The sequence below is a fragment of the Callorhinus ursinus genome, unplaced genomic scaffold (assembly GCF_003265705.2).
Source record: "Callorhinus ursinus isolate GAN/ISIS: 27379988/994484 unplaced genomic scaffold, GSC_fseal_2.0 scaffold73, whole genome shotgun sequence".
NCBI lineage: Eukaryota > Metazoa > Chordata > Mammalia > Carnivora > Otariidae > Callorhinus > Callorhinus ursinus.
Window position 1 is genome coordinate 247661 of NW_027397135.1, and position 15210 is coordinate 262870.

Genomic DNA, 15210 nt, shown 5'->3' on the forward strand with positions numbered 1-15210 from the left:
ATGACACACTGTACCAAATGGACTTCACAGATATATTCAGAACATTCTATCCCAAAGTAACAGAATACACATTCTTCTCTAGTACCCATGGAATATTCTCCAGAATAGATCACATCCTAGGTCACAACTCGGGTCTCAACAGGTACCAAAAGATTGGGATTATTCCCTGCATGTTTTCAGACCACAATGCTTTGAAACTAGAACTCAATCACAAGAGGAAAGTTGGAAAGAACTCAAATACATGGAGGCTAAAGACCATCCTACTAAAGAATGAATGGGTCAACCAGGAAATTAAAGAAGAATTTAAAACATTCATGGAAACCAATGAAACTGAAAACACAATTGTTCAAAATCTTTGGGATATAGCAAAGGCAGTCCTAAGAGGAAAGTATATAGCAATACAAGCCTTTCTCAAGAAACAAGAAAGGTTTCAAATACACAACCTAAGCCTACACCTAATCCTAACCCTACACCTAAAGGAGCTGGAGAAAGAACAGCAAATAAAGCCTAAACCCAGCAGGAGAAGAGAAATCATAAAGTTCAGAGCAGAAATCAATGAAATAGAAACCAAAAGAACACAAGAACAGATCAACGAAACTAGGAGCTGTTTCTTTGAAAGAATTAACAAGATTGATAAACCCCTGGACAGACGTATCCAAAAGAAAAGAGAAATGACCCAGATCAACAAAATCATGAATGAAAGAGGAGAGATCACAACCAACATCAAAGAAATACAAACAATTATGAGAACATATGATGAGAAACTCTATGCCAGCAAATTAGATAACCTGGAAGAAATGGGTGCATTCCTAGAGATGTATCAACTACCAAAATTGAACCAGGAAGAAATAGAAAACCTGAACAGACCTATAACCACTAAGGAAATTGAAGCAGTCATCAAAAATCTCCCAAGAAACAAAAGCCCAGGGCCAGATGGCTTCCCAGGGGAATTCTACCAAACATTTCAAGAATTACTACCTATTCTCCTGAAGCTGTTCCAAAAAATAGAAATGGAAGGGAAACTTCCAAACTCATTTTATGAGGCCAGCATTACCTTGACCCCCAAACAAAGACCCCATCAAAAAGGAGAATTACAGACCAATATCCTTGATGAACATGGATGCAAAAATTCTCACCAAAATACTAGCCAAGAGGATTCAACAGTCCATTAAAAGGATTATTCCCCATGACCAAGTGGGATTTATCCCTGACTGCAAAGTTGGTTCAAAATCCGCAAATCAATCAACGTGATACAATATATTAATGAAGGAACAAGAATCATATGATCCTCTCAATGAATGCAGAAAAAGCATTTGACAAAGTACAGCATCCTTTCTTGATCAAAATTCTTTAGAGTATAGGGATAGAGGGTACATACCTCAATATCTTAAAAGCCATCTGTGAAAAACCTACAGGGCACCTGGGTGGCTCAGTCATTAAAGCATCTGCCTTTGGCTCAGGTCATGATCCCAGGGTCCTGTGATCGAGTCCCACATCAGGCTTCCTGCTCAGCAGGAGACCTGCTTCTCCCTCTCCCACTCCCCCTGCTTGTGTTCCTGCTCTCGCTGTGTCTCTCTTTGTCAAATAAATAAATAAAATCTTTAAAAGAAAAAAAAAAGAAAAAACTACAGCGAATATCATTCTCAATGGGGAAAAGCTGAGAGCTTCTCCCCTAAGGTCAGGAACGCGGCGGGGATGTCCACTCTCACCACTGCTATTCAACATAGTATTAGAAGTCCTAGCCACAACAATCAGAAAGCAAAAAGAAATCAAAGGCATCCAAATCGGCAGAGAGGAAGTCAAACTCTCACTCTTTGCAGATGATATGATACTTTATGTGGAAAACCCAAAAGACTCCACCCCAAACATGCTAGAACTCATACAGGAATTCAGTAAAGTAGCAGGATATAAAATCAATGCACAGAAATCAGTGGCATTCCTATACACCAACAACAAGACAGAAGAGAGACAAATCAAGGAGCCGACCCCATTTAGAACTACACCCAAAACCATAAGATACCTAGGAATAAATTTAACCAAAGAGGCAAAGGATCTGTACTCAGAAAACTATAAAATACGCAAGAAAGAAATTGAAGAAGACACAAAGAAATGGAAAAACGTTCCATGCTCATGGATTGGAAGAACAAACATTGTGAAGATGTCAACGCTACCTAGAGCAATCTACACATTCAAATGCAATCCCCATCAAAATACCATCCATTTTCTTCAAAGAAATGGAACAAATGCACCCATTTCTTCCAGGTTATCTAATTTGCTGGCATAGAGTTTCTCATCATATGTTCTCATAATTGTTTGTATTTCTTTGGTGTTGGTTGTGATCTCTCCTCTTTCATTCATGATTTTGTTGGTTTGGGTCATTTTTCTTTTGGATAAGTCTGGCCAGGGGTTTATCAATCTTGTTAATTCGTTCTAAGATCCAGCTCCTAGTTTCATTGATCTGTTCTACTGTTCTTTTGGTTTCTGTTTCGTTGATTTCTGCTCTGATCTTTATTATTTCTCTTCTCCGGCTGGGTTTAAGCTTTATTTGCTGTTTTTTTCTCTAGCTCCTTTAGGTGGAGGGTTAGGTTGTGTATTTGAGACCTTCCTTGTTTCTTCAGAAAGGCTTGTATTGCTATATACTTTCCTCTTAGGACTGTCTTTGCTATATCCCAAAGATTTTGAACAGTTGTGTTTTCATTTTCATTGGTTTCCATGAATTTTTTTAAATTCTTCTTTAGTTTCCTGGTTGACCCATTCATTCTTTAGTAGGATGCTCTTTATCTTCCAGGTATTTGAGTTCTTTCCGACTTTCCTCTTGTGATTGAGTTCTAGTTTCAAAGCATTGTGGTCTGAAAATATGCAGGGAATGATCCCAGTCTTTTGGTACCGGTTGAGACCTGATTTGTGACCTAGGATGTGATCTATTCTGGAGAATGTTCCATGGGCACTAGAGAAGAATGTGTATTCCGTTGCTTTGGGATGGAATGTTCTGAATATGTCTGTGAAGTCCATTTGGTCCAGTGTGTCATTTAAAGTCTTTATTTCCTTGTTGATTTTTTGCTTAGATGATGTGCGCATTTCAGTGAGGGGGGTGTTAAAGTCCCCCACGATTATTGTTGTTGTCACTATGTTTCTTCGCTTTTGTTATTAATTGCCTTATATAATTGGCTGCTCCCATGTTAGGGACATATATGTTTACAATTGTTAGATCTTCGTGTTGGATAGACCCTTTAAGTAGGACATAGTGTCCTTCTTCATCTCTTATTACAGTCTTTCTTTTAAAATCTAATTTGTCTGATATAAGGATTGCCACCCCAGCTTTATTTTGGTGTCTATTAGCATGGTAAATGGTTTTCCACCCCTTCACTTTCAATCTGGGGGCGTCCTTGGGTCTAAAATGAGTCTCTTGCCGATAGCATATCGGTGGGTCTTATTTTTTAATCCCATCTGATAGCCTGTGTCCTTTGATTGGGGCATTTAGCCCTTTTACATTCAGGGTATCTATTGAAAGATATGAATTTAGTGCCATTGTATTGCCTGTAAGGTGACTGTTACAGTATATTGTCTGTGTTTTCTGATATATGTTGATTTTAGGCTCTCTCCTTGCTTAGAGGACCCCTTTCAATATTTCTTGTAGGGCTGGTTTTGTGTTTGCAAATTCCTTTAGTTTTTGTTTGTCCTGGAAGCTTTTTATCTCTCCTTCTCTTTTCAATGACAGCCTAGCTGGATATAGTATTCTTGGCTGCATATGTTTCTCGTTTAGTGCTCTGAAGATATCATGCCAGTCCTTTCTGGCCTGCTAGGTCTCTGTGGATAGGTCTGTTGCCAATCTAATGTTTCTACCATTGTAGGTTACATATCTCTTCTCCCGAGCTGCTTTCAGGATTTTCTCTTTGTCTCTGAGACTCGTAAATTTTACTATTAGATGTCGGGGTGTTGACCTATTTTTATTGATTTTGAGACGGGTTCTCTGTGTCTCCTGGATTTTGATGCCTGTTTCCTTCCTCATATTAGGGAAGTTCTCTGCTATTATTTGCTCCAATATACCTTCTGCCCCTCTCTCTCTTTCTCCTTCTTCTGGGATCCCAATTATTCTAATGTTGTTTCGTCTTATCATATTACTTATCTCTCGAATTCTGCCCTCGTGATCCTTTAGTTTTTTCTCTTTTTCTCAGCCTCTTTATTTTCCATCATTTGTTCTTCTATATCGCTGATTCTCTCTTCTGCCTCATTATCCTAGCAGTTAGTGACCCCATTTTTGATTGCACTTCATTAATAGCCTTTTTGATTTCGACTTGGTTAGATTTTAGTTCTTTTATTTCTCCAGAAAGGGTTTCTCTAACAACTTCCATCCTTTTTTCAAGCCCAGCTAGTATCTTTAAAGTCATGATTCTGAACTCTAGGTCTGACATCATATTAATGTCCATATTGAGTAGGTCCCTGGCAGATGGTACTACCTCTTGTTCTTTTTGCTGAGGTGATTTCTTTTGTCTTGTCATTTTGTCCAGAGGAGAATAGATGAATGAGAGAACAAAATGCTAAGAGGTTAACAACATCCTCAGAAAATATACTCTATACAAATTAGAAAAGACCTGAAACCAGAGGAAAAGAAAGGGAATGAAAGAAAAAAGAAAGAGAAAGAAGAAAAAAGAAAAAGAAAAAGATAAAAACAAACAAAAACAGAACAAAACAAAAAAAAACAGAATATGATCAAATATGATCAGACTAGTGTATAGATCAGTGCCACACACTAGATTTTGGGCGGATTTTGGTCTGTTAGAAGAAAGTGCCTCCTAATATTTCAAAGGAAGAAAGACTTATATAGGTACAAAATAAGGGTTGATACAATGAAGGGATGGAGAATGACTGTAAAGATGAAAATTATAAAAGATTTTATAAAAGGAATGGATAAGATAAGTCATTTGAAAAAAGAAAGAAGATTAAAAAAAAAGAAAAAAGGGAGAGCATGTGATCAGGCAGGAGACTAGATCAAAGCCACACACTAGTGATTTAGGGTATATTTTTATCTGTTAGAAGAAACTGTATCTCAAAATTTTAAAGAGAGAACAAATATGCCAAAAATAAGGGTAACTACTATGAAGGGAGAAAATATGACTCTAAAAAATGAAAAATAATTTTTTTTTTAAAAAAGGGATTAAGATGTTGGTTGAAAAAGGGAAAAAGAAAAATTCAAAAAAAAAACAGTTAAAAAAATCAACTTTGAAAAACTACTGAATCATGGTAATAGCCATGAATTCTATGTGCAGTATTCCCCTAACGCTGGAGTTCTCCCGTTCTCCTTGATCGGTAAAATTGGTCTTGGCTTGCTGGCTGTTCCTGCTGATCTTCAGGGGGAGGGGCCTCTTGCCGTGGTTCCCAAATATCTTTGCCAGAGGCATAATTGTCGCGCGCCCTTGTTGGTCCAGGCTAAGCAATGGGCTCACGTTTGCTCTCAGGAGCTTTTGTTCCCTGCAAGCTCTCAGTACAGCTTTGGAGGACGAGAGTGAAAATGGTGGCCTCCCAATCTCCGCCCGGAGGAGCTGAGAACTCGGGGTCCCGCTCCTCAGTGAGCCCCCCAAGAAAAGCAGTCACTCCTTTGTCCCCGGTCTCCGGCCGCACTCCGTGCTCACCCAGCCTATGACCGAGTGTTTCTATCTCTGGCAACTGACCCCATGTGGAGTCTCCAAACTCAGCAGATCCCTGCGGTGCGTTCCCGCGCCGCTCCTCCCGGGGGAGGATGGGGAGTCTCCCCGGATCTGCTGCTTGTTGGGTCCCTGCCGGAGGAGCAGTGGCCCAACTGGGCCGCGGATCACAGTTTATGGCCACCCCGAGCTGAGAGCCTGTGCCTCGGCTCCGTCTCTGCAGCCAGCTTCCCCGCTCCAATACCTGGGAGCTCTGCCGCACTCAGGCACCCCTGGTCTTTCTGTGACCCCGAGGGTCCTGAGACCACACTGTCCCGCGAGGGTTCCACCTCCCGGTTAGCCACTGGAGTGACGTCCCTCAGCGGAGCCGATTTCTAAAAGTTACGATTTTGTGTTCCGCGGCTCTATCACTTGCCAGAAGCGGCTGACGGAGGCCCCCTCCCCCACCGTCTATCCTTCCGAATATCACCTCGGATTCACTTCTCCGCAGGTCCTACCTTCCAGTAAGTGGTCGCTTTTCTGTTCAGAGAGTTGTTGCTATTTTTTTCTTCGATCTCCTGTTGAGTTTGTAGGTGTTCAGAACGGTTTGATTCCTATTCAGCTGAATTCCTGAGACCAAACAAAACCCAGGTCTCCTACTCCTCCGCCATCTTGCTCCGCCCTGACAAATATTCTTAAAGCTTATGTACAAAGCCGTAGATTCTGTGGCATAGAAAGATGAAAACAGATACACGGGATCCGTGTGCTGAGGAGAGATCAGTAAGGAGAAGAAATGACTCCAGCTTTCAGTCACTGGAGATTCCTAATAATTGGAGTAACTGGCTCCAAATTCTCACCACCAGAGAGGATTTCAAGGCCCAAGCATTTTCCTTCTTCTTTGTTTGTATTGCAGCAGAGTGAAGCTGTTCCTAGCTGGTGGGGGCACGGAGGGAGGCAGTAGAACAGCAGTGCTACGGTATTTAAAAAGGAACGGAAAGCTACACAGCCCTGAGAGGTGAGACACACCTCCCCTTTATTCCAAGTATCGCTCCTGGACTCTAAGTCCAGTTGGGTACTCACAGCTGTACGCACTGAAATTTGACCAAATAGCTAGTTATCTGGGCCCAAACTGCTCTAGGCTATTCAGTCATCGTAATTGGCACAGCTGCCGTAAGCATGGCATCTTAGCGGGCAGGTTCATTAGCAAGAAGGAGGAAGAGCCCAGGGACCTTCTTTCCCCTCTGAGACCTCGTCTCTGCTCATTAACAGATTCATCAGCAGGCTACCAGGTGAAAGTAGGCGATACTCACACCATCAATTCTGCTACTTGTTAGCGGCTTTGATAAGACAGGCAAAATTAAAAGGAGGAAAAAACACAACACTTTGGGGGAGGACATGTTGAAGTCAGTTTGTTTTTCCTGCTGGATGGATTTCTATAATCCTTGCTCTCTTTGGCACTCCTCATCATGGAAAATCCCGAGTTTTCGGCAGAGGAGCTCATTCTAATTCTTTTTGCTCTACCCTTGCTCCCCTTCATCCTTGTCCCAGTTGAGTGGTTTATGAAATCTGGACCACAAAAACCGCAGCAATGGGGAGCCCAATGGACAACTGAGAGAGTATGCACAGACCCTCCATCCACACTCTCAGTCTAACAAAAACCACCTTTTAGGAGAAGAGGTTTGGGATCAAAAAGAAAACCTGGGTTTGGAATAAGATAAAAGCCAAGCTTCAAGCTGTAGTTCAAACACAGACCATGCTGCCACTTTTGTTTCCATCAATCACTGTGAGGACTTTCATGATTTTACTAAAGGGAATTTAAAAGCAAGATCACCAGGGCCCAAGATACTTGAATACTTCCTAGAACATTCTAGAACAATCCACTTTGGATTAAGTACTAATTGAGCATGATCAGGTGACTATAATATAATGTACAAATCCAAATCCAAATATAGTTCATTTGATACTCTAAGTAGTATCTTTTTGGATTTGAAAAATATATCAAGACAAAAAAATATGAAATCTAGATTTCCTGGGTCAGATAATATCTTTAGAGTCTATCACCTTTAGATGATGCCTTCTGCCTTTAGGGCAACGATTCACCATTGCATTAACACTAAAAGTAACAGGCCTTGTAGAGGTCACCACAATCTTAGTAGATCCTTCTTTCTAGCTTAATGTTTCTATACAAGCATATGTAGAAACACCTTTCTCAGCATATGCAACAGATGTGAATTGGTTACCAATACATACTGAGGATTAAGAGGATATCTTACCCCCTGCAGAGTATAATAAATACATTCTGCCTTTGGCTACTCTTCTCAACCATTAATATGTTTCTACAGAAAATTGATAAATCTCTCTCCTCCCTCCCTCCCATCCATTCTTTTTCTCCTTCTGTCCCTCTACTATACAGACAGAGTTAAAGTACCATCCCTCCTTAATGCACTAAAATGACTATACATTTATTTTTTCTGATTAAAAGAAACAAACAGAAATACATCAGAATGAGTATGTGCAAATGCAATATGTTTTTGGTGCGAAAGTGTTTCAAAGGCAGCCAAAGGGGGAGGGGGTCAAGACACTCTTTGAGAAATACTATTTCTACATTTCCATTCTGCTTGTTTCACTCTTATAAAGTAGAAATACTTGTTCTAACTTCCCCAGATTTTGAAGTTTTACCCAGTTCTTGAAATCTGATAATATTCTTGATAAGGAACAAGGTGTTGGGTCTTCAAGAATGATAGTATACCATTCGCTCTATAACATTTGAAAATGTGTCTACATTTTGAAGTTTTACACAGTTCTTGAAATCTGGTAATACTTTTTTAAAGATTTTATTTATTTATTTGACAGAGAGAGACACAGCAAGAGAGGGAACTCAAGCAGGGGGAGTGGGAGAAGGAGAAGCCAGCTTTCCACCAAGCAGGGAGCCCGATGTGGGGCTCGATCCCAGGACTCTGGGATCATGACCTGAGCTGAAGGCAGATGCTTAACGAATGAGCCACCCACGGGCCCCCAAAACTGATAATATTCTTGATAAGGACCAAGGTGTTGGGTCTTCAAGAATGTTAGTATACCATTTGCTCCACAACATTTGAAAATGTGTCTAGAATGGCACAGCGGCATTATAAAATCACCCCACATTGCTGCTGGTGGTGGTACAGGTCATTTAACTGATGAAGTTGGTGATTTAACCAATCGTACTTTTCTTTAGTGCTTAAACAAAAAACAATTCTTACCTGGTTCAGTCAACAATGCCCCCCCCCAAAAAAGACCCATAAAAATTCACTATAATGGGAAAATGCAAAGTGCTTCCTAGTCATGAATGCTTTTCTGAACTTGATCCTTCCCAAGGTTAGCCTTCTGGGGTGCTAACATCAAAACACCATAAAAGTGACACAGGAAAAAAATCCAAGAGCAAAGACCTAATTAGCTCCATGGGACACACCAGACAGGAAGACGAGGTTTCAAAGGGTAGAGTGTAAATCCTCAAGCAGGTAAAATCATAGACATGAATCCCTTCTATGTAACTCCAGTGTCTTAAAGCAGATATTTGGGATCACCCTGCAAACTAACAGGGCAGAGACTGACAAGTTTTCCTGTGCGAAGTTGCTGCAATCCAGTGATGTGTGTGAGAGTTATCCAAACGCATGAGAGAATGTACGAGAACTCACGGAATGAGAATCTTTCCTCCTAGAGGAGACTGGAGGACAACATAGTCTATGGGCCTGGAGCTGACATTTCTCTAGAAATTCTCTCTTCTACCTTCATTAATCCAAAGCTCTCCATTACACTGTTACCTGGACATGATCAATTTCACTGTCACTGTTTTCTTCTCCAACTCTCTTTTCTCCTTCCTCATTTTCAGACAGAACAAGATGGCTACCACTCATAGTGTAAATTGAGCACCTATCTGCACATGTCCACTCCTAGTCTTGGGATGAAATGGGAGGTATTCAGGAATGTGTTCTGGTGGAGACTGGGCTACTTGGCTCTGTACCAGCTGGATTTTATCACCCGTGGCAGTGAAGGAAAGAAATAGCATGTCTGCAGTGAGACAAATAGTAGGGGCTCTGGTACACATATGGAAGAAAGAAATCTCCGGGTTTGAGATCTGCAAACAGGAGGGAAGGGGACAAAATGAAACCTCTGAGGATCTGAAATTACTGATTGTCATCCCCAAGGCCAAAATATCCTGTGGATGCTGACAGCTCCAAAGACATCAGGAAAATAAATCTGTGCCCTCACATCACCCGCATGTCCAATTTGCCAGAGTCTGCCACCCCAGCCCTCTTCCTACTCTACCTCTAGTATGACCTCCAGATTAGAGGCTTCTAACCACAGAGAGCCCCACTTGTACCTTCCCCCACCTTGACCCTCATGCATGCTCTCGAAAGTGATATTCTGGCCAATTATCCGAGCCTTAGAGATATAAACAGATAATTTAGAAAAGAGTTTCTTTCTTTATGCATGTGTCTGTTGAACACACAGCAGCCCATCAAAGGAACAAACATCACAAACCATGTTTCTCAACCTTTTTCCTCATTATCACTCCCCTCAAGGAGACTTTATAGACATTTTTTTCCTCATCACACACCCCCATGAAATTTTAATACCATAGATATACTACATATCTTTTTATGTGATATATACACATAAAAAGAATACAATTTTTTTTTATTCACAAAGAACCAATTTTCACCCTCTTGGGGGAGATATAACCCCTGTTAAGAATGCCAAACTGTGGAAAGAGCTGAAATTCCCTTCAACAGATGAATGGATAAAGAAGATGGGGTCCGTATATACAATGGAATATTACTCAGCCGTCAGAAAGGATGAATACCCAACTTTCGCATCAACATGGATGGGACTGGAGGAGATGATGCTAAGTGAAATAAGTCAAACAGAGAAAGTCAATTATCATATGGTTTCACTTATTTGTGGAACATAAGGAATAACATGGAGGACATTAGGAGAAGGAAGGGAAAAATGAAGAGGGGGGAAATCAGAGGGAGAGACGAACCATGAGAGACTATGGACTCTGAGAAACAAACTGAGGGTTTTAGAGGGGAAGGGGGTGGGGGGATGGGTTAGCCCGGTGATGGGTATTAAGGAGGGCATGTACTGAATGGAGCACTGGGTGTTATACGAAAACAATGACTCGTGGATCACCACATCAAAAACTAATGATGTATTGCATGGTGACTAACATAATAAAATTTAAAATAAACAAACAAGCAAACAAATAAATAAAAGAATGCATGATCTTGAATCATGCAGCAATTAAAATAATTATGCCAGAAATACCTAACTCCTGTTTCCCTAATACTATACCATACTAAGACTATAATCACCCAAAACAGCATCTTTCTTTTAGATCAATAATCTGTACTGAAGAGCCCCAGACAAGCAAAATCTTGATCTCTGGAGAGTCTCCTGAGAGTCTAAAACACAAATCTTCCTGTGGTCCCTACTGCCTCTTCCTTCACCTGCCACCAAAAAAGCCTTCAGAATTAGCAAGTGTCACCCTCAGGTTAACACCAACCCCAAAGAAAGTTCTTTCTTCAACCTTAACACATTTTAGTTATATACTAAAACACAAACACAGTCAACCCGTTTCCCTCTCCGGACTAGATAAACCTACTTACCTCTTGCCGTTTGAAGTTCTGGACATATTCTTCAAACTGTTCATCTTTTGTCTCATCAGCTTTCCCAAGCTTCTGAAGGACCTAGTTTACAAATAAAACAAAAATGGTGTGATTAATAATGTCTTCAAATAACAGGCAGAGCAAGGCTGTTGTTTTGCTCTTCTGAGGAGATGTCACTCAGCACAGCTAGTTTTTCTCTTCTGGAAGCATCTCGGCTTGATGGCTTGGGGTTGATCAGACTTGGATTTTAACCACAGTTCTGCCACTCACAGGCTGAACGATGTAATGCTACATTGCATTTATTGACTTACATATCTGTTTCTTCCAGTAGGCTGTACATGATTTACAGGCCAAAGCTCTGCCTTGTCTTCTCGTCCAAAGCATCTGGCACAATGTTGAATGCATAACAGGCACATAGTTGTTTGTTAAACAGTGAACCAAAGTTATTCTACTAAAGAATTAGCCTACTTTATAGGGATGGTATTAGAATTACTGGAGCCAGACACATGGCAAATTCTCCCCCACCACCTTCCAATACTCCCTTCACCTCCCTAAACCTCAAAGAGGCCCTGGATAGGGCCTGGATGTTAGCAATATCCAAAGAATTAGGGAATGCTCTGTGGAGCTTATTCAAACTGTGCCGGAAACACTGGCAGACAGGGATGTGGCCGACTACATTCCAGCCAAAGAAGTAGCCTCAGCAGAGATGACTGGAAAAATCATTATATATTGTGGGAGTGGACAGGAGTTGTTTTGTCTTCCTAAAGCACAGGATTGGGTATTGGGAGGAGGAGTTCAAGCAGAAAGTTACTTGGGGACAGAGCAGAAGGATCCTGAGAGCCATAACTGGGTTCCCTATTCAAAAATCCCAATCAAGTATCTAAAACACCAGGTCATTTGAGAATTAAAAAAAAAAATCTCTATAAACACTGCCTTAATTGAAAATTATTTATATGAAAATGTTGTCTTTAACTTTTGAAAAACTGTAACAACAGGATTAAAAGTGTTTTGTAAATGCAAGATATTGTTACTATTATTTTTGTTGTTACCATTGTCATAAGAGCAAGAGGGCAAAGCAAAATCATACAGGCCACGGTTGCTAGAGAAGGAAATTCAATGACATAGGGATTCTTGGCCTTGTTATAAGATCTCCTCCCATCCACTCCCATATTTTTTGTTCCAAAGTAAAAATAACTTTAAGAAAGAAGTTGCTTGCTTTTTTATTCCATCTACCTTTTAAAAATTTTTTCATTTTAAAGCTAGGTCTCCCCAAAGGACCTCTTGCCACACACATAAACACTAAGAGTAATGGGGGAAGATACGTAGCATTTACTATGTGACCCTTCCCCCCTAATTCTTAACATTTACTATTTCATAAATGTTTGGCTACTCTAGAGCAGGTAAGTCTTTCAGAAGTGGCAACACTTCATCTGATGGCAGGAGTTCCCAAAAGCCAAGAAAGGCTGTCAAACTGTCCTGAGCAAGCAACCTTGGCCCTGCCACTTTCCATGCAATGCAAAGGCACTGTGGTCTCAGGAGTGGGAGAAAAGAGAAAAATGTTTACGGAGCCTCCACTATGCACCTGAAACCATAGGAAGTGATTTACATGTTATGTCTTTCATTCTCACAACACTCCTAGCTGCTTATTCTATCCATATGGCGGCTGAGGAAATAGGACAGAGTAAGTGGCTTACTAGGGACCCTCTGGAAAATTCCCCTTTTGAGGCCTGGTACCCCTGTCCCCACCCACAGATAGCCTGTCCATTCTTGTGGGAAGCAAATGGGATTTACACATTCTAACTGTCATTCTCACATTCTCATCTGAGATTCCTGGAGGCCACCATACTCTGAGAAAGACCAATCTTCAACAGTGTATATCTACCACTGTGATGGGGATTTTCCACAGATCCTTTGCTGAAAATCTGTTATTTAAATTTTAAATCACAACACCTTGCCTTTCATATTTCTAGAAATTGTTCAGTATAATTAATGTAGAAAAAACAACCCAAAAAACTGCTCCTAGTGTCAAAGAGAGATAGAATTATAATTGGCTGATGCTGTAAGCCCACACTCTCTCTTCTAAGGAAAGTCATAAAGGACCCAGGCCTCTGTGAGTTACAGCACACCCACATCTTGATGGCAGCAACAAAGGAGAGAAGGGAAAGGCACAGGTCAGGGGCCATAAAGGATCTGGCCTTTGCTAAGAATCTTCTCCATGCCAGTCACTATGTTAGGGAATTCTGTCTGTTATTTCAGCTGATTCTCACAGGAGCCTGCTCATTCTTATTTTAATTGCATCAACAGTATAAACTTCCATTGACAAAAAGGGGGGGTGGATATTGGATGTATTTCATGATGAGAATCAAGATTCACAAAAAGACCTTTTCTAGCAAGATGATATTCAACAGGGATAAAATTTAGGTCAAAAATAGAATTGTAAGGGCACCTGAGTGGCTCAGGTTAAGTGTCGGCCTTTGACTCGGGTCATGATCCCAGGGTCCTGGGATCGAGTCCCGCATCAGGCTCCCTGCTCAGCAGGGAGCCTGCTTCTCCCTCTGCCTGCTGCTCCCACTGCTTGTGCTCTCTCTCTTTGACAAATAAATAAATAAATCTTTAAAAAATGTATTTGTACAAGTACTGAATTTATATCAACTTTCAACCAATATGCAACACAACAGATGCTAGGACTATGTGGCTTCCACCCTTTGGGAGAAATAAGGGATGACTTTTCATGGATACTTAATACAAGTCGACAAAGTGATGTTGCTGGAAAGCTCCTCAGGCCACATGAGAGCAACTGGGAGAGCAGGACTGAAGGTTTCTCTGCTGTGGACAAGGTGGTGAGCACAGAAATTCACAGACAACCTGGAGAAGTCCCCAAAAAAGCAGAGAGAATTGATTACCTGAGGTGAGAGGAAAATTTGATATAATTGCGGATATTACCAGGGGGAAGAAAAAAAAAAGGAAGAGAGTGCAATTGTCTTCAAAGATCTGAAGGGTCATCACAATAAAGAAGGATCAGACTTGTTCATTCAGAAACCAAGATCAAGAACTAACATTGGGAGATAAAAGCTATATATAAAAAATTTTGCACAAATTTATCAAAGTTTTCTGGAAAATAAATAGTTTGTTGGTAGAGGTAATGAGCTCACTGTCCTGGCCGTTATCTGAGCTTAACCAGTAGTTAGAGGTGCCAGAGAAGAGATTTATTCATCCGACAGGTGAGCAAAATAAATATCTTCTAGTACAAATTCGAATTCTAATTTCAGATATCTTCTAATTCTTGAATTCATAATAAATGTATCAAGTTTTACATTTACCCTACAAAAGAACACAAATCACCATGATGAGTAGGCAGAGAAGAAAGTCTATTCACTTCAGTCTCCAACTGAAGTTGACATACTGGAGACCGAATGCCAAACTCAATGCAAGGGGCTGTGGAAAGGGGGGCCGATTCTATGGACCGTGAGTGTGGTGGTCCTGAGGCATAAGGTGCAAGAAGGAGAGCTGGGGTAGACGAGGCTGGTGTGGGAGGAAGATGGCAGATTACAGAGGGGCTTAGTCTGCAAGACTAAAGACTTAATTTTCTCCTCTAGACGATGGCAACCAATGAGGTGTTTCCCTAGAGGGGGCCACCCGATTAGACCTGTGCCCCTGGGTGATAATGATCAGGACAGATTAAAAGACAGTGGGACCAGTTAAGAGACTACACAGTCAGGCAACGTGACTGAGCCTGAGCTAGGGGACAGATGGGCTAGACCCTTACGAAGTGCAATCCACGGTACTTACTGGCTTATGAGACGGGCAGGGTAGGGACAGAGAAGACGTGAAGATGACCTCAGGTTTCTGCTGCGGCAGCCAGGGACCTAGCTTGTGGTTAAGACGCCAGAGAGGGAAATGGTCCAGATGTGGGATTAGGAAAGGTAAGAACTGGAAACATG

At 41.1% G+C, this 15210-nt stretch overlaps 1 protein-coding gene across 2 annotated transcripts in view; it reads right to left on the minus strand.

Annotated features, from left to right (window-relative positions):
* Positions 1 to 15210, minus strand: part of AMPH (amphiphysin) — a 320442-nt gene that overhangs the window by 192879 nt on the left and 112353 nt on the right. For both annotated transcript variants that reach the window (XM_073886903.1, XM_025853126.2), the window contains exon 2: positions 11270 to 11350. In XM_073886903.1, the coding sequence (XP_073743004.1) occupies positions 11270 to 11350 (81 nt within the window). The remainder of the gene's footprint in view (positions 1 to 11269; positions 11351 to 15210) is intronic.